This window comes from Streptopelia decaocto (assembly GCF_964273445.1).
Source record: "Streptopelia decaocto genome assembly, chromosome: 2".
NCBI lineage: Eukaryota > Metazoa > Chordata > Aves > Columbiformes > Columbidae > Streptopelia > Streptopelia decaocto.
The window spans coordinates 141,450,421-141,477,702 of record NC_138655.1 but is presented as its reverse complement, the minus strand read 5'-3'; the positions used below and the strand labels follow the sequence as shown (position 1 = coordinate 141,477,702).

Genomic DNA, 27,282 nt, shown 5'->3' with positions numbered 1-27,282 from the left:
GGATCAACTGCTGGTTGAGTGGTAAAAGATAGATTATTTCCACTTTGATGTATACTGAATATTACAGCTAGATACAGGTAAATACATTGTCTAAATAAATCATGGAAAGACTACTTTCAGTGCCTCAGTTAGCCCAGGTGAGTTATATTTGAAGGCTTAAGGCTAACAAATGTATTTTTGTTAAAGCCTGAGCTGTTCAAGGTAAGCACCCAGTGTAAATCCCACCCAGTGTAAATTCAAATGTAAATATCCATGTTACAACCCATGTGAAGACCCCTTTAAACTGTGAATCACTTAAGTATTTGCAAGGCACTTTGCTTTTGAATACTTCTGTTGAAGTTCTTGGCTTTAACTTTCAGACAGTTATTTCTGCTTATCAGATCCATCTGTGTGCTCTTTCATTCCTCTCTTCCTTGTGAGGATGAATGTCTATGCCATATTTTGAAAAGATTTAACAGTAAAATTGCCATAAATTTTGACAAGGTTTATTTTAAAATCTCACATGATTCTTCAAAATACTTTTCCCCTGCTAGCAGATACATTACTAAATAATGGCATTAATAAGATTAAAGCTTTCATAATAGAGCCTCTGTGAAATACTAATATTTAAGTTTTGCTTTGGCAAAACTTCCCATAGAAGATTTGACTGACCTGTTTTAAGATTGGAAAGGCCATAATGACATATTAGCCTCACCAGCTGCACATACTATAAGCTGTAGAAATCCACGCTGTGAATCTTGTATTTTTGCATATAAACTATTTGGTCCCACATTTGATCTTCCAGTTGTTCTATAGGGTAGGTAATGACTTTCGGACTCTTGGCTGAATGTTCTTACAAAAGTTTTCTGTCCTGGCTCCAAGTGAGGTTCTTGAGCCTGTTAAGACTTTTTAGTTCAATATTCAAAGCAGTTAATGTGTCAGGCCACAGGTATGCTGAAGACCAAACTTCAGTCTACCAACAAGTGCTTACCTCTTGAGCAGTGCTGATCACAACGTCTAGTCGAAACAATTCTAAAGCCTAAGGAAAACAAGATCTGGAATAAGCTTCCAGTGATCAGAATGGATCCAGGTTACTTATGGAAACACTGCAGATCCTTTGAACAATGGAAAGATGTTGACTTGATTTGGAATATCCTACATGCATCTCTCTCTTTTTTATATGAAGAAAAGGTAAAAGAGTAAGGAGAGAGGGACTGCTGTATGTTAACACCTTGAGGGTAAGAGGATCTTGAAATAAACTTCCTTCTTTTCATTTTGCCCTGTTCTCCATCAGGTTTTAGCACTGATAGCCATTCGAAGCATTTTTTTCCTCTTTTAAATTTAGGTCAAACCAACCAGGTTAGGTGGCATGTATTTCAAACTGAAAGAGAGGTACATGACAGCTGCCTGTGTTCTTGCTGTGACCCTTCTGTTTCATTTGTGTGAACACTCACCTATCTCTAACTGTGCTGATTACCGAATTTTAACTCTGGGTAGATCTGTACAAGATGGATCCAACACTAGAATGAGCTGCCTTCTTGCTCCCGAGTGTCATGGGTCTGGTGCGCCATCTGAGCCCCAGCAACTTCACTTGTGACAGCACTGGAACTGATTGTTGTTGTGCTGAACAAGAGCAAGGCATTATTATTATTATTATTTAGCAAAAGGCAACACAACTTTCGAATGCCTTCAATTGCCTGAAAACTGTATGACTTTTAAGAGTAGATGTTAACCCTACAAGTCATTGAGGTACTTCTGAATTTATTGCTGGTGCTCAGATCTCTAAGACATACTTGTTCAAGGTAAAATAATGACACGATGTCAATGGTGATGTTTCACTCAAATAGCAAGAGTAAAGTTGGTACAAATGTAAGGCGAGAAGAATTAAGGAATATTACAAGCCTGTGGGGACAGCTAAGGGTCACACAGTTAATGCTGGAAATAAACACTTGGTTCTATTTTTGTGAACAGGAATGTCAGTCTTATCTGAATAATCTTGCCATAAAGCACTTAAAATAAAACAAACATGCAAGTAAAGAAACCAGAACCTCAGAACAAAACAAACTACTCTCAGCTGCTTTCATAGGTATGTTCTACTGTAGCATGTTTATAAATGGGTTTTCTATTCTTCTGATCTTTCTCTGATATTGTTTTGGACACATCTGTATTATAAACGCTGAAAAAAAATATTTTTTTCCTCCTAAGAGAGTTGATTAAATAGAAAGTAAAATATTTCTCCTTTCCTTCCTGCCTCTGAGTTGGCCAGAAAAGATACAAATATGAATACTGACCCCTCAAGATGTGGGTGTAATGCCCCGTTTAGCTTTGTAGGGGAAGGGAGTATTTCAGGCAGAGTCAGTGTTTGCATATTCTTAACAGAAACAGCTAGAACACTATTATGAGGCTTGCAGGGGCAGAACAATTCAAGACAGGAGTTATACAACCTCATCATTTTAAACTACTTTAATGAAGATATTATAAGAGCAGCTTTCTAAAAGCTCCATTCAAAGCCCCATCCAATAAAGCAGGTATTGGTTATTTCTGTGGGAGAAGAGGTATGATACTTGCTCCTGCAGGGACCTGTGGTGAAGGCCTATAGCGATGCTTTCCTCTGTGTGGCTGCAAGGTGCCCCCTTCATATATTGAATACTTTATGTAGTCAGGCAAGCACAAACAGAGAAACATGCAGAAGAACTAATTTCCTAATGTGTTCTGGACGGTGTGGCTGGGTTTACATCTTTCCTGTGGTTAGAAGGGTTTTTTGGTAATAGCCATGCTGGCACTCACATAACAATCTGATGAAGGTCTACAAGGCGTTTCAAAAAGATGTACGCAATTTCAAAGCAGTACAGACTTCAAATTGGGTCCATCTATTTAAAACACCCTGTGGGGGTTTTTTTTCACATGCACTTCAGTTTTCTACAAGGGATTTTCAAGTATCAGACTCTTCAGTTTTAACTCTTGAAAATGCTGGAAGTTGAGAGAAAATCAAGTAGAAACCACCAGTCTCGACTCTGCTGTCTTCCCTGGTGAATATGTGCAAACGTAGCCATCGGGTAACTCTGCTGGGCAGAGTGAAGGGGGTGTCCTGCTCAGCGTGCTCTTCTCCCAGCTTCACCGGTGGAATTTTTTAGTGAGACAAATGGCTTTCGCCAGTCACAGCCCGGTTAGTGCCGCAAACCACCCCAAGCACCGTGTTCAACCCGACGGAGAAACCCTGCCCGGGCCGCGGCGCTGGGGAACAAGGGCCGCTCCGGGTGCCCCAATGTCCGCACCGCAGCGACAGCGCCGTCAGCGCCGTCCTCTCCCGCAGACAACGCCGGAGGCGTCGTGCGGGGCCGGGCCGTGGCACCGACACCAGCGACGGCGGGACCCCTGCCGCAGGGAGGCTTCCCCCTGCGTGAGGCGGCCCCACCGACCGCCAGAGCCTCTCCCTGCCCAGCGGCAGTGGGGCCCACGCACAGGCCGGCGGATCGCGAGTCCCGCGGGCTCAAATGCCGCTTCGTGGAAGAAGCGCTTCCGCGCCGAGCCCCCGCGGGGCCGCCGACAGCCGCGGGGCTCCGCGCTGCGCCCCTTACCGCAGGCGCCGAGCGCGGGCCGCCAGGGGGCGCCGGAGTGCGCCTGTCCCCGCGGCGGCGGGTGAGTGTGGCCGAGCCGCCCCCGCCAGCCCCCCGCCCCGCCGCCAGCGCTCGGCGGCAGCCAGACCGCCGCGGCACCGCACGGCTGCGCTCTGCTCCGCTCCGCCAGCGGCAGCGGGCCGCCGAGAGGGCGAGGATGCTGCGCCTCAGCCGCGGGCGCGGGGCCGGCCGCGCTCGCCGCTGGCAGCGGCCGTGCCCGCTGCTCCTCCTGTCAGCGCTGCTCGGGGCGCCGGCGCTGGTGGCGTTCAACCTGGACGAGGAGAAGCTGACGGTGTACAGCGGGCCCCCGGGCAGCTACTTCGGGTACTCGGTGGACTTCTACATCCCCGACCCCAGCACGTGAGTGCCGCCCCGGGCGGGCCGGGCGGGCCGCTCCCTCAGCGCGGCCCCGGGGGAGCGGTGGGTCCGGCCGTGCCCCAGCGAGCACCCCCGGGCCGCCCTTCCCGCCGGGCCGGGGCTGGGGGCGCCGACGGGCTTGGGGGAGGCTTTGGGTAAGGCGGTGGGCAAACGGCGGCGTCCCGCCCGCCGCTCTCGGGATGACAGCCCCTGTCCCGCCGTGCCGGGGCCGCCGCCCGTCGGTCCGGATCGCCCCCGCCGCCCCGGTGACTCCCCGATGTGTTTCGCAGGGTCAGTGTCCTGGTGGGAGCTCCTAAAGCCAACACCACGCAGCCGGACATCGTGGAAGGAGGAGCGGTGTACTACTGCGCCTGGCCCGCCGCCCGCTGCAGGCAGATTCCCTTTGACAACACCAGTGAGTAAATGGCAGCGTGTGTGCGGGACTGCGCTGCGCTCGGGTCCCCCTTGGCACAACAGTGAGCCGTGTCACTTTGGTCTGAGTCTCTGCAGTTCGCTGGAGGAATCCCGCTCCTGGGGGTCTGTACCCATGGGCACTCGCAGGGAAGGGTTTAATGGTCCCCGGAGAAATAACGGGAGTGTGACCTCCAGGGTCTGTGTGTAGTTCATCTTAATAACTGCCTTTTCTATGCTTTAATTAAAGGTGTTTGTGGCAGATTCCTCATTTTGAAAACACTTTTTTTTTTTTTTTCTCTGAATCCTGGAAATCAGATTGCTAGTCTTTGCTATTATTTTCAGCAAGGGATTTTCCATCTCTTCAGACGGATGAATTACCTCATGTGACATGCTTATTTAATTATTTTCAGAAAGCAGGAATTTTATTTGAGAATACTGGAAGCTAGATGCAAACTGATTTAGGCACAATGTGGGTAGATTACATCCACTTCCAAAATCCCAACACAGATGTTTCTTATTTAATTAGAGAGAACACACGTTTTAAGCAATTCAGGCTGTTTATGTTTTCTGTTGTCTCTTTTTGGGTATTGAAAATAATTTAAACCTAGTGTTTGCAGGGACTTTATTTAGGCAGACTTTGACAGTTTAATCATTAAGCAAAAGTTATTAATCTTTAGGTTATATTTAATTGTAACATTTGTGGTTTATTTATATGCAAACACAATACAATTCAGTTGTGGTGTTGTTTTTTTTGGTTTTGTGGGGTTTTGGGGGTGTTTTCATGTTTGTTTTGGTGGTTTGGGTTTTTTGGGGTTTTGTTTTGTGTTTTGTTGTTGTTGTTGTTGTTTTCTGAGAACACAAAATGGAAGAGCTTACTTAAATGTAGCAAGTCAGCAGTGCAGTTCTTTACCCCTTCCTGCTCCAGCCACCCACACATTCTATTATTATGTTTGTATCTAGGAGCTCTGCTCAGGATGACTCTCCCATCACTCTGGGCATTCTTCAAAACAGACTAAGAAGTCTGCATATGTGTATGAGGCTACTTGGGCATGTAATGCTATGTACAGCATATAGTTATATATAAATGTGAATGTACAGACATAGCATGTATACAATATTCTGTAACAGAAGTGGAATATATTATTTATACAAATTAATTTCAAGTTTGAATATAAAACTTACAGAGCAAATGAAAAATAGAACACATTTCAAAGGGGTGTTATGAAAAATGAAGGAAAACCTAGTGATGAAACCTAGGACATCTGGCTTCCCTGTGGGAAACTCCAGAAAAGTTGACTAAAGAGACTCAGGACAACTCCATGCTCTGTCAGAGATGTCTTTTTGCAGATACTGTGTTTCAAATAAAGGTACAAACAGAGACTGATGAGTAAGTATATCAACAAGGCTTTGGTCTGCGCCACCCAACTCTTCAGGTTGGAAGCTGTGGTTCAGTCTGCCTGGGACAGTTGTTTGTGTCCGCTGGGTAGATGCGTGACTTGTAGACAGCTGAAATTAAGCCAGATACACTGTGTACATATAAATGCACTGGTCTTAGAGCAGGGACTGCAGTATAGGCAGGTTTAGCAATGTTATCATTAGCTGTCTAATTCTGGTACCGAGGGCAGTAAAGGCATCATTTCACACAATTCAGCAATGACCAGCTGCCCTCATAGACAGGGACCCTGAGGAGGTTTGCATGGCTTGTACCAACAGCCGTTCCTGTCACCAGCAACATGAGGGCCATCTCAATCCACTTTAAATTACTCCCTTGGCTGAGGTATGGATGTGTATTTCATGTGTTTTTTCTCTCCAAAATAGGCTACTTAGCGGAGTGAGTTTTCCATCTTTTCCAGTATTCCCCCAAACACAGCAGTCCATGTGAGCTATAGTCTAGATTATACTATTTCAAATAGTCTGTTACACACAGTTCCTTTTGAAGCTTTTGGCCATTGTATCCCTAGTGGGATGTGGATAGTCCTTAATAATTATGAGGAGTGTTTTCAGTTTATGTCTCTTTCTTGTACAGGTACCTTGTACTCACTATGCCTTCTCCCTACAACATCACTCAGAAATGCTATTATTCTCATTTTATATTTATATTTATATTCTCATTTTTTATATTTATTCTGATAAACAGAAAAAAAGTCAGTCTGAGTTGTCAAAGATCATACAGGAAGTTGGTGATGATACTGGAAACTGACTTGGGATTTTTTCTTCTTGCTCCAATGCCTTAAGGACAAGATTATCCTTTCTCCTAAAACAAAAACACCCAGTAATTGTTAGACTGGTAATTCATCTCTAGTGCTTTAATTTTAAAGATTAATGCTTCGTGCCTCATAGGAGATCTATGAAAGTCTTGGAAAACTTTGAAAGTGTTTTCTGAAACAAAACAGAGAAACTACAGATGCTGCTTCAGAGTTGGAAGATTTAATTTTGATGCATTTTCATACAATGCTTCATTCTTTAAGTAATTTTTTTCTTTACTCTAACCAGATAATATAATCTCTTTCGGTTATATTCACTAAGCACAATAAAAACAAACAAACAAACAAACAACTGCTGAATAATTGAAAACATTCTTAATTAAGATCAGAAGTAAAAATGTAGTGGAAATAGAAAGAAAGGGAGAGTAAAATGCAGCAATTAGAAGGCAGTGTGACACAACAAATACAGAAAGAATTTACTAGATCAGTCTTTTTCATCCACAGGAGTTTAATAGAGGACTTCTAAATAATTTGTAGAAGAAGAGCAGATTCACATGTATGGTATCTGAAGTTAGATATGCAAAACTGTGGAAGGTCACAGAAACTGAAATTTCCACTGTAACATAAAGATTCAAGAAAACAACAAATCCAAGTGGCTGAAAACCACTGGCTTAAATTACATGTGAGCATGAGGGTTCTTGTCTTCTGTTTCTTAGGGCTGGGTGCACCAGTGAAGCTCAGGTATGTTGCATTCAATGCAAGTTATGTTCTGCCATTGAGGAGAGAACATACAGTGTACTTGGATGCTATCTGGACTTTTACTGCCACAAATAAGTGTGTAAGTGGACACTTAATTGGTAGGACTCATATGTAACTGTACAGATTATTTTACTGTTTCCACAGTAACAGTAAACCTAACTTCAGAGAAGATTTCTTTATTTGCAAATGCTTTGAAGTTATTTGTATTAACAACTGTTAATATCTTGGTCTTACTAAATGAAAACAGTGAAGACATTGACTAGTATTCTGTGATGGCTTCAGTCAAGATTCTGGACACTTTTAAATGTGACAGTATTACAGGTGTGGAGTTGCTTTGTATTAATTTATAGTTATCCTGTATTTTATGGGTATCAAGATGCTTATTGAATGAATGCATAGATATACCTTTTCATGGGGCTGTAGAGTATAACAACCTAAAATGGAACAAAATCTCTCTCCACAAGCACTTGAGGCTTGTTAAGAGGCAGTGATGAACAGGAACATGCTTGTGAGTCAGTGAAGGAGGAAAAAAATAATGTGTTGAATTTGGAAAGTATATAAAGTATATATTGCCTTAGATAGAGGGGGTACTTGTTCAGAAAGTGATCTGAGGGAACCAAGTAAGTGCCAGACACTTTAGTGAAAAACTTAGGCTTGCTCAGGTTAATATTATGGTGGTAAGCACAGACACAGGATGGTCTTTGGTCCTGTAAAGGCTGTTTTGTTGAAGAGTTTTTGTATTTCTCTGTGAATAATATATTTCCATTTTTGAAATAACTTAAGTTTTAGTTTATCCTTTGTGCCGTGGAGTCCTGAAAGGAGAATACAATTGCTAAGCCTAACTGGACCTGACACCCTGATGGTGGTGTAAGACAACTGTGATGTTCCCCAGTGGATCTGTTCCCCAGAGGTCTGACACTGCAGGCATTGCACCCAGAGTCACTGGCAAGGTGCAGTTAACCTTCCAGCCACCACACAGGCTCTGACACTCAGGACTAAACTCTATTCTTTGTATCATGTAAGCTTTAATGACTAAAGACAAATCCTTATGATTTCTGAATCTCTCCTTTTTTCTCAGAAACAAAGATCACATGAGGGCATAGGCATTGCAGTGGTTACTAACATAACAGTTTCCTAGTGAAAGATATGAAAACACTTTGAAAAATGTGTCGTTACTTCTGAGTGCCATGTTCTAGCTGCCAAATGCAGTCTGGGTTCCTTACTACTAGCACTGATACTCAAAGCAAAGACTACTCCTGAAGTCATCTCTGTGGCACTGTGCAAATGTTAGGATGAGGCTCTTAGGGACATGGTTTAGTGCTAGGGTTAGGTTATGGTTGAACTCTGTGATCTTAAGGGTCTCTTCCAAACAAAAAGATTCTGTGATTCTATGGATACCCAAGCTGGTCTGTGTGTTCTGAGCAGCTGCATAAATTGTGTTAATGTGGAAATGTGTGTGGACTAAACTACTCTTCTTAGGAGATGGCTTAGTTAGAGTTAACAGAGGTGCAGGAGTATCTGCAGCCCATTCCTCAAAGTCATACTGCCTAACTGAACTTGTTCTGCAGGCAATTGTCCCAGGTTGTCACTGATCTCTCAGGTCAGCTATATCTGTTCTTCATAGTAGCTAATCCAGAGATTTCTAAAGCAATGAGGTGCTTTACTTACAAGCTGGCATCAGTAATTAATCCTATTGGTGAAATATTGTTCCTGACAGGGGGCAGAGGAGGGAAGTAGGATGAATTTTTGACATGCTGTAGGATATGAGCAGACTCATCCATGAACAAGTCATGTAACCAGACATTCCCATGTGGGTTGGCCAGTGACAGGGCCTCCAGCCAAGAAGAGGCTTTAGCAGGAACTCTGCGTGTTTCCCGCTGCTGATATGGCACTGACTCTGCAGTCCCATGTTTGCAGTTCTTTAAAGCTGCCTAAATCTCTGTGCTGGAGCCAAGACTCTGGGAAGAGTCTGAAAGAAGCTGAAAGTGCTGGCCCTAAGAGCACAATTGGTGATTTAACCTGCTTCATTGCAGCAAGGAACTGAGATAAATTACAATGGAAGGGCTTTTAGTATCCCCTTACTCCAGGAGATACGGACTAAGAGGCAGAGACTCTTCTCCCTTGTTTCCCTGCTCTGTAAAGTTGTCCTGTTGCATTGCAGTGTAAGGCTGTGATACTGTTTCATAGAGTCATAGAATGGGTTGGGTTAAAAGGGACCTTTAAAGATCACCTCATCCAACCCCTACATTTTTTTTTTTTTAAACCCCTTTGAAACTCAATGAGAAAACATGAGAACAAGTGCTGGCATTATATTAGAGAGCTGTGATCTGTCTTTCCTCTCTTACCTACACAAAGCTAACTTCTCCTTTTCAGTTTCTTCATTGTAAACCTCATTCCATAATGGCTATTCCTGCTTTAGCAGTGAGGTAGAATTACCAAGTCCTTGTGTTTAAGCTGGTTGCTCTTCCCTTCAGCTGCCAGGAGAGGTAGCAGGAGAGCAACATGAAGAAAACTTTCTCCCACTTGATTAACTGGGGAATTTCTGAACCACTGAAAGCATCTTGCAGCCAGAAGCAAACTTAAATGCCTCCTGAAGTGCGCTGTTGTATTTGAAATCTGGTAAAAAGCTAATAGTTCATATTTCAGAAACTCATTATAATGGTCACTTTTAATTGTAATACTTAACAGACAGCAACAAGTTCTTATGTTTTAAATTAGCTCCAAAAGGTCGAATTTTAGATTCCACTTCCCCTAAGTTTCCAGAACTCACTGGGGTGTTGTCTTTGCTGTTGGTTAACTTTACTACTTTTAGTAAAATAGGTTGTATCTTTCTAAACCAGTTGGAGAAAATTTGAACAGCCTCTGAAGAGGAACAGGGAAGGGGAATGTAGATCAGTTCTGGCCAAATGTGCAGTTGATAAAAAACATGAGCTAATCCGGCCAGCAGTTGAGCTGATTGTAACAGAATCCAGGTACTGTATAAGGAAAGGATATATAGTGGGACTAAAGAGGTTTAGTTACATGAAAAAATCATTAGCTGTGAAGATGGTAAGATTCTAGGGAAAACTTAGAATCCTGTTATAAAAAGAATTTGTATCTCAAGAGAAAATGCTGAGAGAGAACTTTTTTGTACTTTTAAATGTTGACACATTTCAGTCCACTATGCCAATAAGACGTTATCTAGAGCCTCATGGTTCACTTGTAGCATTCTGATTTATAATAGACCCTCGTGGGTTTCTTTGGTAAGTCTCAGTCTTATCTAAAGAAGGCAAAGAATACCCTTAGTTATGTTAGTTCAAGCCCTGAGGTCTTAATTTGGTTTTGATCAGAATGTACTTCGGGAAAAATCCTATTGGGTTTGATGATGCTTTTTTTTTTTTTCTTCATTCATGGAATGAAAGTCCAAATAAAGCTCTCTAGATATGATCTATTAAATTAAAATAACCCATATGAATAGCATCTAAAGCACAACAAAAACCAGAAATTAAATACATGTTTGCACAATCAGATAAATCTAAAAATAGAAGCAACTCTTCTCATCATGCAAGGGCTTTGCGTGTCCTTACTCTCTCTAAACTCCTTTTTTTTCCCCAGTGTTGACGTTGAAGGCAATTGCTTGGCTTCGTTCCCCAGATCATAGTACTTAGCTCTGCATTTGTGTTTTGTCTCTCTATTGAGGCTCTGATATCAATGACCCTGTGAACGTTACTGACTTACTTTGCTTAGTAACGGCTGGTATGATTGGAAACTTTTATGATAGTGATACTAAAAATCACTCTGCCATAGTGAGAGGGTTGACAAGACCCCCTTTCTTCTCTCAGTTCTAGAATTTGGGATCATGTATGCCAGGGCAAATCCTTCCCTCTCTCTTCCCTCCTGGGAGGCAGGACCCTAATGATGCAGCAGGGCTCATTTCAAAGTTAAATTAGGTTACCCAGGGCCTTGTGTAGCCAAGTTATGAAACTACTCAAGGCCGGAGATGCCACAGCCTCTTCAGGGAATCTGTTCTAGTGCTTAATCACCCTCACTGTGAAGAGTATTTTCTTTGTATCTGATCAGAAATTTCTTTGCAGTAGCTTTTGCCTTTTGCCTATTTTCCCTGGGCTCTCTCCTCTCTCTACCTGTTGAACAGTGGATGAAGTGCAAATAGATCTTCCTTTACTTTCTCTTGTTTGAACCAAACACCCGCAAGTCTTGTAGTGGTGTTTCAAACCTGTACACTGCAGTCCAGGTGTTGTCTCCATGTGAGGGTCCTTGACCTGTATATATTTGTATAAATATACATTTTTGTTGTTTTTATATGTTCATATTCCAATTTTATATAAATATGGACAGGTTGAGGTGATTATTCACCTCTACTCTGTGTATATACCATTATACATAAATATATGAAATATGTATTACATTCTTTATTTTCTGTAATTATTTATATGTATAATATTAGTGTGCTTAGATACATACACACACACATACATATATCAAAAGAAGTATTTGAAAGGGATTTGCCATCCTGGGTGTAGTCTGAGTAGGTACAGGTTAGAGGGAGGAGTGTAACTGAGCCTGCTGCAGATGCCTGGTTAAGGGCCATCTGCATTTATACAGTACATACATGCAAACACACATGGAACAAGTAAAGATAATAATTTTCAAAGGTCTGAAGGGTGAGAACTTACCTGAAAGAGCTGCAGCTGTTTTACATATTTGCTGCTTTGATTAAAATCATTGTTGTCCTGTGTTAAGTTTGATTAAAATATTTTTATTTGCTTTCGTTCATTTGAGTATTTTCAAATTATAATAGATGCTGCATTTTTTATTTCTAGTTTTCAAGAACTGAATGAATCACAATGAGCCACTATCAGTGTTTGCAAATACATCTATTTTTGCTTCTTATGCAGATCCTGATTACTACAACAAAGAAATATTTATAAGAGTAATGTTTGATTCGTGCCTGCTGAGCAGTTTAATGTGCCGATTCAGTGACTGAGAGGAGACCGGTCCCCATAGAAAGCACCAAATTTGGTGTTCAAATAATGGATTTGCATTAACACTTGCTCCGGGTTCAGCCTTTGATTCCCAAAAATGAATCTCTGCACTGTTGTTCTTAAATAGGTTTGCATTTTACCATCTGATTTCAAATTTCTCCACTTGTCAAGCTACTGCTTTGGCAATTTAAGGGGCCTTTCTCCCTTTTGTAGCCCCTGGGTACCTCAAGTCTAAAAGACTGGGTAAAGGAACACTGATTTTGAGAGAAATGTTTCAACATCTCCAGAGATGCCACTGGAGCTGGATTGTGGGGCAGTACCATGGTACAGGAGTCTTGGACCCTGCAGTAGAAAATGAGATGCTTTTGGGTTGCTGAAATGCAATTTAAGGATGTCTTTGCATCTACATTTCTACTTTAGAGCGCATCTCTCAGCTCATTGCATATTCCAGGTTGTCTGGGCCTTAATCTGCAATAGGGTCTTAGGCAGCGCAATTATGAGTGACTCCAGGGCTGAGTTTCAGGCCAAATTTGCGAGTCATCCAGACCATTGACCATCTGGAACAGCTCCTGGGCTGGCTCTGAAGGGATCCAGATGGTACTCGGGTGTTCCCTGGACCGCTCTGTGGACAGGCTCAGGCATTTTGTGCCCAGCCCAGCTGCTACTTTGTGTTCTGGCTATCCTAGTGTCATGTATCGTGATATAAGATAGCCTGGACTCCCTCCTAAAAGAGGCCAGGCATTCTCTTCCAGAAGAGAAGATGACATTTGAATGCAACCTGAATTCAAGCCAAGTTTTTGCTGCTCACACAAATATAGCTTAGCCTATGAGTAAGGTACAGTGTAGGCATAGCCTGTGGGCCTCAGATCCCCATAAATAACACATGGAGAGATATTTCCCTGTCATATAAGGGTGTTGTCAGGATACAGACATGTTATTTTTTGAAATGCTTAGATAACACAATTTTGAAGGATGTAGCTAAGGCAGAAATAACAACTTTATTTAAAACCAAACCAAAACAAAAACAAACAAACAAAAAATGGGATTGGGATTTATCTGAGTAAATGAATAGTTTTTGTCTCAGTCTAAGCTGCCCATCCATGGCTATGTAGCGTTGGTAAAAAAATACTTTTAAGCCACGGTTCTTCTGACCTCAGATGTTTGCTTTAGGATGAGAAGAACTGTACCCTAGTTCATGTCCTCAGCTGGAAGTGGATGATGAGCTCAGAAGTGGACATTTACAGTGGCTTCATTAAGTCTTGTCTAATTGAACACAATCAGGGGGCAGTAATGACAGTCCAGGTGTATTCAGATAAGTTAATTGTGTATAGCTTAATTTTTATAAAGTTATAGGGGAAGCAGTAGCTGGTTCACAGCAATCTGAAATACGGAATGCTTGTTAGATAGAAAACTCTAAACTGCATTTGAAGGCACAACCTCAGAAACTGGGAATATGACTCCATAGCTCCAGTGATGATCCTAAATAAAGGTGATTAGAGAATTTATGTGAAAAGAGATTTATCTAGGGGAAAAAGCTGTTTATTAATTTTTGCGTATGTGATATTTTACTAATTATTTTATAATTAAAATCCTATGCCACTTGTTGAAGGATTCATACTACACCGTATGTCACTAAGTGGGGTGGGTGTGTGTAGTTGCAGATTTACTGATAAATTCAGCTATGCCTTTTATAAATCCTGTAAATGATTGTCTGACTTTTACAATGTAACATCTTTTCAAGTTTTAGTATACTTTGCCAGTAGACAAGTGTGCTGTTTTGATTGGAAATGTAAGCTCTTCTTAAGTTAGAATCCTGGTCGTGAGTATCCTCAGAGCCAGGGCAGCATTGGCTGCCGTAATCTGACCATGGCTGATTTTCAAGCTTCAAAAGCTTTGTTTCTATCAAGACCTTATCTGTGGACATTGATCATGTTTGGATCTGCTGGAGCATTAAAAAAGGAAAAAGAAACCTTTAAAGTTCAAAAGGGTCTGACTTCACTGGAAAAACTAATAAAAAGTGGTGTTGCCAACAACGAAGTAGAAGTGAGCAGCTCCTACCACGCAGTGTGTCAAAGTCACTGTCTCCCACACTCTTGATGTTTGTGCCTAACTTAAATAAAATGTATTTTTAAAAATTAATATTTAAAAAGTTATTTGAAATTTTTATTTCTGAATTTTCAAGATCTAAATATTCCTGAAATTTCTCTCTCTTATTTCTCTAAGCATGGATTTCCACGCTAGCTCCTGTAATTGGCGCTGCACAGAAACAAATATTTGTATGAAGAAAGATTTCTCACAGACTTTTCAAACTTTCACAGATTCATTCTCATTCAACTTTCCTTCATGTTTATTAGAAAAATACAGAGATAGTGTACCCTTGTTCTCCAGATATAATACATTTTTCTGTCTAATTCAGTTCATATCTGTAACATTCGTGAGGTTACCATGAGCTGAGATAACTGGCGATCCAACATCCCAGAAAAGCATTCAGTTATCTCCTCTATTCCTGTCAGACAAATCCCAGGAAGTGTTGGCTTTTTAAAGGTGACAATTATACCAGCTGTATTTTTCCTGCTTTAAAAACAAAACAAAACAAACAACACAAACAACAACATCTGTGTAAATCCATACAATATAACCTGAGATTATGTGGGGTTGTTTTGTTTTGTTTGGGTTGTTTTGTGTTCCAAGTTAGACAGTATGTGGTTTTATTTTTGCTTAGAGTGAATAAAAAGGATTGATTCTTGTGAAATGTCTTCTGATACGAACCAGAAGTGAACATAAGGGAATGCAGATACAAGGGGGAAAGAGTAATGCCCTGCTTATGTATGGATTGAGAAGTTCATTAGGAATGACTGTTAAGGAAAGAGCATAGCTCATGAACATATGGGAAATCAGTTTACTTCAGAGAACCCAGGGTGAAAGGAAGGGATGTCTGCTTTTTATTAAAACCTGAAATGCATTATAATTGGCCTGAGTCTTTGCCCAGGTGGCTTCTCTTATGCTGACATCTGCAAGAGTGTACGTAAAGCAACATTAAGAAGCTGTCTCTTGTGACAGTGTGTACATATGTAATTCTGTTAGAAACTAAGTCCTGTGCTATCTGTAGTGTTGGTGTTGAATAAGCATGCTGAGAAATGTCATTTGTTTGACAAAAACAAATTATGGAAAACGCTGTTTTCACATGGAAAGTTTCTACCACCTATGAGAAAAGTTTTTAGGGCTTTTGGTTATTTTTGTAGATTCTTGTTCAGTCTTCATCACAGAATCCAAGTAAACTCTTCTTTTTGTGAGGGCAATGCAGGGTTTCTTCTTCCAGTTCTTTTTTGTTTGTGGTTTTCTGTTTTGTTTTGGTTTTCTGAAGTTTAAGTGTAATTATTTTGAATTTTCACATGTGGATTTAGGTGAGCTCTTTTCCACTGACCAGGGAAAACCTCGAGTGATATCAGAACACTCAATTCATATTGAACTGGTAGGACAATGACAGTGGATGCAATGTATTATATCCAATAGTGTGTTCACTTGTATCTGTAATTCACGGGATGATACTTTTAAAAATAAGCTGTCAACATACTGCTTCTTTCTTTGTCAGACAACAGGAAAATTAAAGTCAATGGCACCAGGGAACCTATTGAGTTTAAGACAAATCAGTGGTTTGGGGCAACAGTCAAAGCTCATAAAGAAAAAGTTGTGGTAAGTCTTATGCATTTGGTATTCATTTGGAGATCATGTTTGTTTTTCTCAAATGTTTATCTTTAATAGTTCTCTATGTGTAGATTATGGTAACAAGTCTATGATGATGCATAAATTATAAAACAGATGGTGCATATAACTCAGGAAGTGAAAGCAACATATAAAATAAAGTTGAACTGATCAAGTGAAGATGATCCCGCTGCCAGGTAAAAATAGCAGAATGCCATATCGCTATGGAAGTGAATGGTGATTTTTTTAAAAACAGATAATGGCATATTTTAAAGATACAAAGTAGCTCTATGCTATAAAATGTTTTGTATTATGAAGCTTTATTTGGAGTGTTAAATGCAGAATGTAATGGAAGACAAGAACCTGTGCTGAAGATCAGTTAGCCACAAGGATGGAGCCAGGCTCTTCTCGGTGGCAAACAATGATAGGACAAGGGGTAATGGGATCAAGCTGGAACACAAAGGTTCCACTTAAGTTTGAGAAAAAACTTCTCAGTAAGAGTGACAGACACTGGAACAGGCTGCCCAGGGGGCTTCTGGAGTCTCCTTCTCTGGAGACTTTCAAAACCCGCCTGGACATGTTCCTGTGCGACCTCACCTAGGTGTTCCTGCTCCAGCAGGGGGATTGGACTAGATGATCTTTTGAGGTCCCTTCCAATCCCAAACATACTGTGATACTGTGATAGCAGAGAAAGTGCTGATCTCTTGTCACATTTATATTGTTTTGAAAAGCTGTGTCATAGTCATGGTAAAACAGCTGCAAAACAGTCATGATAAAAAAACTCCAAATCAAGATTACTGTCAAAGTGCAATGTCTGTTTTCCAGTTTCATTGAACATTTTACCTGTTTGATAGAGGAGCCCAGCAGGGGGCAAGTACTTTTATTGCTTAGTAAAGTAGTGGTGATGTTGCTTATACACAGACATTTTTTATTTACAATTTATGCACTCAGGTTTACATTGAAAATGTTGCTGAAATAATTGTGATAAGAATAATTAGTATGACCATTAGTTTTATTAGTTTTTACGATTATAAAGCAATAATTTGTGTCTTGGGATTTATTTAAAACTTCCAGTTATTACTTAAGAAGTAGTCATAAGGGAAGCAGTATCCAAAGGAAATGCCTTCCTTTATACAGGATGCCTTGTGGTTAACCTAGGGAAGAATTTTGAGATGAAACAGGTAATGAATAAAACATCAACCTATTCTGTTTCAGAGCTATGTAAAAATTCTAAAAAGTTCTAAAAACAGCTGAAGATTTTTCATTTTATGTACTCTCCTAAAGGACAGTTCACAAACTGAAATACAATAGCTCTTTACCACCATTTTCTGAATCTTCAAGTGAGCAGAAAACCTCATCATTGACTGATATCCTGTGTCTATACTGACAAAACTTTCTTTTGCTTCTGGTAACTCTTCTCAGGCTTTCTGAAATAGAGATATAGCCAACACTTTTCAGGTAAAAACTTGAACAGCAAAGCTAGAAAACTGTCTTTTAAGCTTTGTAGACTGAAAGGAGAGAAAAAGAAAATATCATCAAGTTGTTGGAAACTTCTTTTTAAACTACAAATGTGATAATCAATATTTATATTTATATTGAGTTCTTCTTTCAGTCCATTTTGCTTGATGTCAAATGTACCTAAAATCACCTTCACAGAACATATACTCCTCTTTGCTACACTCTGGTGTTCCTCTCTGGTACGTTTTAATCTGTAAGGTCTTCTAGGCATGGTAAGAGTCAGTGTTCCTTAAACCAGTGTTCCAGAAGCTCTGACTTTCATGTTAAGTGCTGAGTAGCCCAGTGCTTCATCCAGCTGGAACTGATTGCAGAGCTGAGGCTTATACAGTAATGTGAATGATAACAATGCCTTGCCAGAGGTAGACAGGTTTCTGTTTGGAGAAGTAAGACAAGGGAGGACACGAATGGAGGATTTGTTTGTATCTTACAGAGGCAAGGTTCTAGGGAGAGGTAGTGTCTCCCTACCCCTCCACTCCCAAGAACAGCGGCTCCTGAAGAACGACTTGCATACCTGACAGCTTATCTTTTATAAAATGTTTCCAATTATTTGAATTGCTTTCAAAAAATATAATATCTCTCCCTCAACACAACTGGTATATATTTTATCCTTATATTGTTATGTTTGTAACACAACTACTGTAACACAGAAGATTAAATATTAGTTCACTAACCAAAGTTTATTGAGCAAAATCCATTTAACTGAGAGCCTGTTGAATGCATTACAGCTGTATCATCCCTCAAAAAATTTGAACTGGAGGTTTCTAAGAAAGCAGAAAATCTGATGATTGTGATACACAATATGAACAACACCCTGACAAATCTCCTGATAAGTAGAATCAGAGCAGTTCTGCAACAGTCATTATCTTAAGACATCTCAGGGTGGAAGGAGGGAGTCTCTACAGCCACATGTATGTGATCTACATCATCAACTATGGTATCAAGCCCTGTGCATTGAGCAGTAACAGAGCAAACTTATTATTTGTGAAGCAGGCTTAGGGAGTTATCTGTAACATATGCTTAAATATGAGTTGTAGTCCCTGACAGATTTCACCTGCTAAGGGCTATAGGTGAAAGATCAGACTACACTTTTCAGGTTATAATGAAATTATAAGAAGCAGTGGTCCTGCATTTTCTTCTGTCAATACGTTATTATCATTACTACATGAATGATACAACACCTGGGAGAATCCTGGTACACTGTTTGTTAAAAACTACGTTTGCCAGACACATGAGTGTGTGAAAGGTACATGTGATATTGTTTCTGTTTTGATAGGCTTGTGCTCCCTTATATCATTGGAGAACTCTTAAAGATACCCCTGAGAAGGACCCTGTTGGCACCTGCTATGTGGCAATTCAGAACTTCAGTGCCTATGCTGAATATTCACCTTGTCGCAACAGTAAGTATTAATAGGAAAAATCCTGTGTTGGAGGAATTGATATTTTACTCAGTGTTTTCCCGCCTTCAGTCTTCACATAGTCTTAGTTGTATGAAGATTACTATATGGCATTATTGCATTGGATGAGGGTTTAAAGAAAAATCAACATTAAATTATATGCCTGCAGTTGGATGCTTTATTATATAATTGAAAGAGAAGAAGTTAATTATTTAAATGGCTTTAAAATGTAGCAAACAGATCTAGGTAAGAGCCAGACAACATTTTAAACTGGCATTTGGTCAGTGGCAGTTTCTGCATTCACAGGTCAGAGAACTGTTATTTCAGTTGCTTTTCTAAAGGTAATGTGTGTAAGACAGCAAATGTGATGGGCTTACTTGTCCCTTCCAGCTGAAACTCTCACAGCAAAGCTGTGGTGGTGTTCAGTTTAGCTGAGATGGTTAGTAGTTTTAAGTTGGATGTGCTTGCCATAATACAAGAAGTCTGAATGTAGTTCCATGTCATACCCCTTGTAACGAGACCCTCTTATTGCAGCTGACATTCTTGCCATGTGCACATGGGCTAATTTCAAAACACACCTTTTAAATGTTCCTCTACCATGAGCTGTAGTCCCACCTTTGAGTTTCTAATGGATTATTTTGCCAAGAAAGTAACAAGCATTTTACAGAAAAAGTAGACACTTCACATAATTGAAAGATCTCTTTCCTGTGAAGATCTAGAGATAGAATCATATCACATAGCTGGATTTTCCTGACATCTGACAGATGTCTCATAGTGCAGCCCAGTAATGCTTTCCATGATCTGCCAGAAAATCCACACACCTAAAGCAACATGAGATATTTGCCTGTACATTGTGTTACTTTGTGGTTTTCCTTTTCTCACATTGTAGTATAGTTCTAAACTGACTTGTGCTAAGTCTTTCTTTTAAACCCTAATCCTTGTCCCTGGATGTATAGGTAGAGAAAGAAGCTGAGTCTGTAAGGCATGGTGACCACAAGATCTGCTTCGTGTACTTCTGATGTCTCACTGGGGCTTTGCCAAAGGCTTATGCCAGTTTAAGAGAGTTCAAGTGGCCATTCCTGCTCTCTGTTTCCTGATCCTGCAGACTTCCAGCACTCCAGCACTCATAGGAAAGCCCTAAAATGCATATCAGCCTACTTTGTACAATTAAATAAGGATTTGGAGAGTAGAAATAAAAACGTACAAAAGCAGGAAGGATGTTTTTGCATGTATAAATGTGCATCCAAAATTATATTACACTTCAGTCTTCATTGAGCAGTTGTGTTTCCATTAAAGGGCTGGCCCATGTGAAGGACGTGTGCCCCTTTCCCTTGCCGTAGTACAGATGACCAGGATGTTGTTTGAACATTGACCCATTCAAACTGAATTCCTGGTAATTGTTGCAAACGTCCTTCCTTGGCCGTGAGAGGAGATGTCCCAAGTAACTGGTCCTGTTTTTCAAAATTTTCACAAGGGGGCTGCATGTTCAGGGTCCTGTAGAAAGTCTTGATTTGTTCTGCCTCTTCTAAAAATGAATGCACATCTTTTCACGTATTTTGGTAATTTTGCATTTACAGCCTTACAGTTCCAGAGGTGTGTGAGCTGTCTTCCACATGCCATGCACTGTGAAATCAATAAAATACTTATACCTTCATAATTGCAGGCAATGCAGATCCTGAAGGACAAGGCTTTTGTCAAGCAGGTTTCAGCTTAGATTTTTACAAGGTGAGATTCTGTTTCTGAAGTACTTCAATCAAATGTAATTTTGATATATCCCAGTTTAAACACCATCTCAGTCATCAAGTTTGTTCCCATGGTGTCGCATATGGAAAGTTTCATGATATTGTTGCAAGTCCTTTCTTCCTTTGCAAGCTTCAGACTTTTTGGTTTCACTGATGAAAGAAATACTGCAGTCAGCACCAGTTTATCTATCTCTTTGCAGTCCAATCTGACTCTGCTCGGTCTGTCTTCACAGATAATTAGGCAAAAAATTGTGCGTGTTTCTGTCTCAGTGTGTCCCGCTTATGATGCTTTCCAGAGACCTGACTTTCAGGAAATAATGGGCAGGCACCAGCTAGTTTTTAAAGTTAAAATATTTTATATAAGGATGTTTTTAGAGGCAGACTTGTCATTGGGTATAAGAACATTCTCTGGTGGAGGTCAAAGTGGCAGTGTTTAAGGGAAAATTCTTATATGTGAAGAGGATCCAGAAACAATATTGTAGGCCAAAGAATAAACTTTTCAACTATTGTTATTATCTCTGCCATTAGTACAGCACCAGGACACCACACAACTTTGATCATTGCTGTTGTTTTCAGTGTTCTGGAGCTACATTGTTATTCACATAATTACTAGCTGAGGAGTAAAGACCTCATTGTTTGGTAGGCAAAAGTATTTTTCTCTATAAAACAGTACTGTTGCTTCACTGAATTTGAAGACCCTCTTTGTGCTTTGTTTTGTTATAAATAATCAGCAATTTTTTAGTATACTATATTAGTGCTAAAAATAAATATATCTTTCATCCAAGTAAGATGCATAGAGTGATCTTAACTTTATTTAGCTATTCTCCTTTATCATGACTGTGATATTCTTTTAGTAATTTAAATTGTTTTTCCCATGCATGCTAATTTTGTTGTGTTCTTTTGTTGTGTAATTCTATTCAATTCTGCTTTTTGTAGAATGGAGACCTGATAGTAGGCGGGCCTGGTAGTTTTTATTGGCAAGGTATGTTCATCTGGCTGGTTAACTTGATCTAAGATATGAAACAGAAAGTATTGTGGAAAATGTTGTTCTAGATTTTCATTGTTTTCTCAGTTTAAGATAACCAGTCTCTGGTCTTATTTTCGACAAATATAAATCAGAAGAATTACTTAACAAGCAACTCATGGTTCAATAGAGTCTCAATGCCTTGTTGTATTGATTTATGTGAACTCTTGAGACTTTCAGGGTAAAAATGGAGAAAGATTGAGAGAAGATGTTTACTGTTTGCATCTGTGTTATATTATCCCCTGCAGCTCTGTTTTGTTGTTCTGATAGCCCTATTTTGTAGAAACTGTCTCTCCTTTATGTCCCTTTCATTTATGACATTGTTTGAATCCAGGTCAGGTGATCACTGCAAGTATTGCGGACATCATTGCAAATTATTCTTTCAAGGATATTCTGAGGAAACTGGCACGAGAGAAGCAAACAGGAGTGGCACCACCCTCATATGACGACAATTACATGGGTAAGCTAAGCTCTATGTCAGTTAGTGATTTGTTCTAAAAGCATGAGACTTATACAAATGTGAAAACAAGCCCTAAGCTACTAATGTCCCAGTTGTGAGAGAATTTAAACATGTTTTGCTTTAAGCACAACAGCAAATTCGTAGTTTGCTGGTTACTTCAATGGGATTTTGAACAATCCTAAGATTATGCACAGCAACAGGGTATGAAGCTTGAGATCTTAAATGACTCATTAGGGTCCTTGTTATTTGTTAATAATTAAGCAGAAATACAAATTTTTCCCATTTATGTCTTCTTTTATTCCAAAATGATGGATTGAGTTTAAAGTAATTAAAGACTATTTCATTTTTTAATAGATAAAAGAAAATTCTGGTTTGCAGCACTTTGTACAGCACTGCAGAAATACCCCATTTATTCTCACTGATATTTAAAAGTTACAATTGAAGTCAGCAATAATGGAAGTCAGTTTGAATATATTATGTATTAAATAGGAAAAAAAAGCTCTTTATATACCTTTTATTAGTACTGATCTCTAGGAATGTGCATGATATTCATATCTCTCTGCATGTAAGACAGGGTTTTCTCTGCATAATTTTAGAAAAGATGCAGTGGAATTTGAGGGCAAAGATGTATCCTTTTGTCTCTCCCCACAGACTTGAAACTACAGTCCACGATACAATCCAAAAGTCTTTGTCAGTAGCAATTACCTCACAAGGTTACTAAAGCTCCATTAGGTACTTAACTGCATCTAAACAAGGATACTCACACAATAAAGTACAGTAATGAAGACCTAAATTGTGTCAGTAGCTGTTAGGGCAAACCACCCTAGTAGCTGCTGTTTTTTTAAATAAATTATTAATGATTTAGAAGCTCATTTTTGGACAAAAGGGGTAGATTTATTATACATTCAGACCTACACTTAATTTAGTCATAACAATGTAATAAACTATATTCCTTTTTTTCCACACATTTTTAGTATACTAATGTAAAAAAATTTGCATTCTGATGATCAGATGAACAGACAAATCTGATTGTCCTTGCATATTTTTTGAAAGAAATGGTTTATCAAGTGTTTTGCTTGTAATTTATCTTTAATCAGGATACTCAGTGGCCGCTGGGGAATTTACTGGAGATTCTGAACAAGGTAAGAAGCTGTACACTTGAATAGAAACCATATGGCGATGCACCTATTAAATTCCTCATTTTGGGTCTCTACGCAAGAACATACCTTTTATACATTTGAAACACTGCTGAGACTTAAGCTATCTGTACCCAGTGTTCTCAAAGGCAAATATTTCCATAGAAGCTACAGCATAGCAGAGTAGAATTTAAGTAACCCTAAAGTCTGAATCTATTGTTATGTTCTCATGCTCATGCATCTGTTTGGATGTTAGAGCTGTGACAGCATGATAGGTGGAGCCATCCAGGCTCACTTAATTTAGCCAGTTTGCTGACCAGTAGTAACAAGTGGAGCCAACAGTGCAGTCTTGTCCCGTTCTTCAGCCCATACTCAAGTTACTGACCTGCACAGAGGCTGCTGGCCCTCAGCATCTGCTTGGACACATGCAGCATGGTTTGGAAATGTCTGTGTCTGCTGAAATCACACTTCTGACTGCCACATAAACATCACAGCCCATGCTAGGAGATAACATTCAGCTGCTTCTGACAAAGACGTGTGTGCATACCAGAGTGCTAGCTCTTGTTGGTGAAAACAGCTCTTGGCTCTCATAAGAGCTTCTCTAGTCCCAGTTCATGTGCCTTAAGGATGGGGTGCCTGGGGCAGTTCATTAGCTGAACTTTTTCGTACTTTATATTTTCTTGCACAGGCATAATGCAATAAGAAGAAATTAGCTGTGTTCTTGCTCCTACTCCAAGCCTTATACTTAACAGCAAGGGATGGAAGAATTTAATTCCTTTTATTAAAACCTGGGCTTAGAGGGAGAGAAAACATTCTACAAGAAGATGAAATGTTCAATTCGTCTCTTGAATTAGAATATGCTGAATGCACATGGATATAAATGTCCAAATATAGAATCATGACTGAAACTTTGTAAAAGTTCTTGGATCAAGTAAGTTTGATACAGAAAATATTTAGAATAATTGGCATTTAGACAACAGCTGTCATCCACAAAGCACCAGGCATCTCACAGACTTAATGACATTGCTCACAAATGTCATCACTATGAAACTTTCACCTGAAATGTTTCACGATCTATAAAATGCCACCTTCCAGGACTCTACAGTCATGATTTGATAAAGTAGAGCAAGGTGCACTGAGGAACTGAAGCCAACAGAGACATAGTACAACTCTAGAAATGAACTTAGCTCCTCAGAACTGCTGCTGCTTAATCCCAGTATAGCACACTACTATGGGCTGAAAAAAAAAAAAAAATTATTTTGATTGAATGCGATAATGTGGATGTGTGCTTGGTAATGTGTCGTGGTTGAGACGGACAAACGACATGGACCAGATTCTTTCAAGATGAAAGTAATAGGTGCCATTTATTGCTACAAGTGCATTTTTATACAGTTCTACCAGTTCATGTGTCTTTTCACTATTGGTTACAAGTTACAGCACTAACATCTCATTGGTTAATTTTTCTATCATCCATGTTATTCTTCTATCCCCTTCTCTCTCACGGGTACATCTCTCCTCTCTCCGGATACTCCTTTACTCCCATCCTTCTCAAGGGTATATCTTAATATCTCAAGGCTGATCTCTACTCCCATATTTTCTGTCAAGGATTCCACAGACCCGCTGCAGTTTCCCACAGTAATGGAAGGCTGCAACCACCTATATATATATATGGTTTGGTTTGGTTTGGTTGGTTTGGTTTGGTTTGGTTTGGGTTTTTTTTGGTGCATACTCACATTTTTATAATTGATGATTCTTGAATAAGTAAGTCACGTGAATGATTGGCAACAAAGAATTACATTATTGTCTGACCTAGGAATCATCCTGTGTCCTGTTCAGTCATTCATTACTATTTCCATCTCCCCTTGACCAAACACATTCAAGCACAGGGGAGGATATAAACCCAGAGAGGAACAGAGGAATGCTAGGCCACTACAGCCAGGTGTCTGAGGTGCCCTTGTATCTGAGGTTCCTGCTGCTGTCTTCTGATGTGGATGTCCTAATGAGGGAAGGTTGAGACAGTAAAACTGCAGGCTGTGACTTTGCTCTTCTTTTTTTTTTTTTTTCCATTTTTTCCACTAATTGTTTAAGATTTCACCTTTGAGCAGAATTACCTCCTAGAAAGCAGCCAGGTCCAATGTTTCATGTTCTTGTTCAATGGCTTCCCCAAATTCCTCTCACAAAAATTTCCTTGTAATACTTTTAGATAACCTGTGCAGAACTTGTTGAGCCCTTTCATGGCATCATGTGCAGCCAGAAAGAAAAGGGGTATTTGTAAGGACAGTTGTGATTAGCTTCTGTACTCTAGTTTGTGATGCCACAACTATAACTGGTTCCATCAATCCACAGTTGTCAGGTAACGAGCTGAATTGTACTAAGACCTTTATTTTACTATGCTATGCTAAGTAATGGTAGACAGAAAGAGATCTGTGGATGAGTGTATTCAACAGCTAAGATGTAATATTTAAGGAAACTAGATGCACTGAATGAATGTTAAAATCTTACGAATTCATGTCTTGAAGTGATTTGCAGATGTTTCTGATACAGATAACAAAGCAAAATCCTAAGGGTTAAGGAATATTTAAGTGGCATGGGATACAGGTTGCATGCACTGCTCAGCATAACCATTTCACTGTTGTCCTTTTGTCTTTTCAGAGTTGGTTGCTGGAGTCCCAAAGGGAGCACAGAACTTTGGCTATGTATGTACTGGACCCACATTTTATCCTTTTTGTAGTGAGAATGCAGTTAGACCATTTGGAAGATTAAAGGCTACATTATATTTTCTGTCTCTTTGATCCTAAATTTTCTCATCTGAGAAAACTGCCACTGACCTTCACCCTCAACCTAACCTGGCTGTGTAGAAATGCCTTACTCATTTGGGCTTTGAATATTAAGCACTTAGTCCCTTCTGAAGTTTGTTTTCAGTAGCCAATTACAAACATGTTTTGAGTATGACTAGTATCCCTACACCCGCTGAGTGTTATCAGACCTAAACTTACCCATAGGCTGGCATATTTCAGGTGCAATCCTGTGTCCGCAGTGAAGTCCAAATTCAGATTGTTCATACTCGGTGTTTATTTTCAGTGCTCTAAGTATATACTCTGAATACCAGATGCAAAGAGTTGTGAGATGCAGTTAGAAGTGAAGGGAGAAAACAAATATGTGTGTGGATGCATCTTGTTACCCCATGGGAAGAAAAAGTTTCAGAACTAACCTGACTGGGAAACAGAGATCCCAGCCACAGATACTTTCTCTGGTTTTGGGGACCCCAAACTCCTTGTGTCTCTGGAATTTATTAATACCATTTTTTTGAGCAAAGGTGTGTAGATGTGTATATATATATGTATGTATATTTCTTTATGTTTTAAGTTAATGTTTTCATGTGTACTAGTATAGTCACTGTTTAGCTGATAGTCTGTGATTTGATGCTGTTCACAGTGTCCAGTAAGGAGTGAAAATAGTCTTTTCCCCATTTTATTTACAAGGGACCTGAGGCTTATGAAATCTTAGTGATTTGTTCAATATTATAGAAGAAAACTGTGGTGAAACAAAATAATTGATGTTTTTTCTTGGCCACTTGGGCCATCCTTTGGTGTGTAAAATTGGGTTGCAGTGATGTTATACTGTAGCATCTCCATATATGTTTGAAACTTTCCATATTTTTCTGTTACCAGGTCTCAATTATTAATTCTTCAGACCTGACATTTATCCAGAACTTCACTGGTGAACAGGTAATGCCAAGCAACTATGTGATGAAGTGTTATTTCTATAGAGGATATGGTTTAATTAAAAAAGTTTCAAGAATATGTAAAATATTTTTTTGAATTAATAACCATAGAAACAAAGGGGACTATCAGTAAAACTTTTTAAAAATTGATATCTGATATGAAAGCCTATCTGTTGTTTTTTATTTCCAGATGGCGTCTTATTTTGGTTACACTGTGGCAGTATCTGATGTTAACAATGATGGGTAGGTTACTAAATATATTCAGCTCCA

At 39.7% G+C, this 27,282-nt stretch overlaps 1 protein-coding gene across 1 annotated transcript in view; it reads left to right on the top strand.

Annotated features, from left to right (window-relative positions):
- The first annotated feature begins 3,614 nt into the window (after nucleotides 1–3,614).
- ITGA8 (integrin subunit alpha 8) overlaps nucleotides 3,615–27,282 on the top strand; it is a 105,074-nt gene continuing 81,406 nt past the window's right edge. The window contains exons 1-11 of the mRNA XM_082046934.1: nucleotides 3,615–3,956; nucleotides 4,244–4,368; nucleotides 15,905–16,005; nucleotides 18,806–18,929; nucleotides 20,590–20,651; nucleotides 21,605–21,650; nucleotides 22,027–22,152; nucleotides 23,250–23,294; nucleotides 25,941–25,984; nucleotides 26,960–27,016; nucleotides 27,203–27,255. Coding sequence (XP_081903060.1) covers nucleotides 3,754–3,956; nucleotides 4,244–4,368; nucleotides 15,905–16,005; nucleotides 18,806–18,929; nucleotides 20,590–20,651; nucleotides 21,605–21,650; nucleotides 22,027–22,152; nucleotides 23,250–23,294; nucleotides 25,941–25,984; nucleotides 26,960–27,016; nucleotides 27,203–27,255 — 986 coding nt within the window. The 5' untranslated portion in view covers nucleotides 3,615–3,753. The remainder of the gene's footprint in view (nucleotides 3,957–4,243; nucleotides 4,369–15,904; nucleotides 16,006–18,805; nucleotides 18,930–20,589; nucleotides 20,652–21,604; nucleotides 21,651–22,026; nucleotides 22,153–23,249; nucleotides 23,295–25,940; nucleotides 25,985–26,959; nucleotides 27,017–27,202; nucleotides 27,256–27,282) is intronic.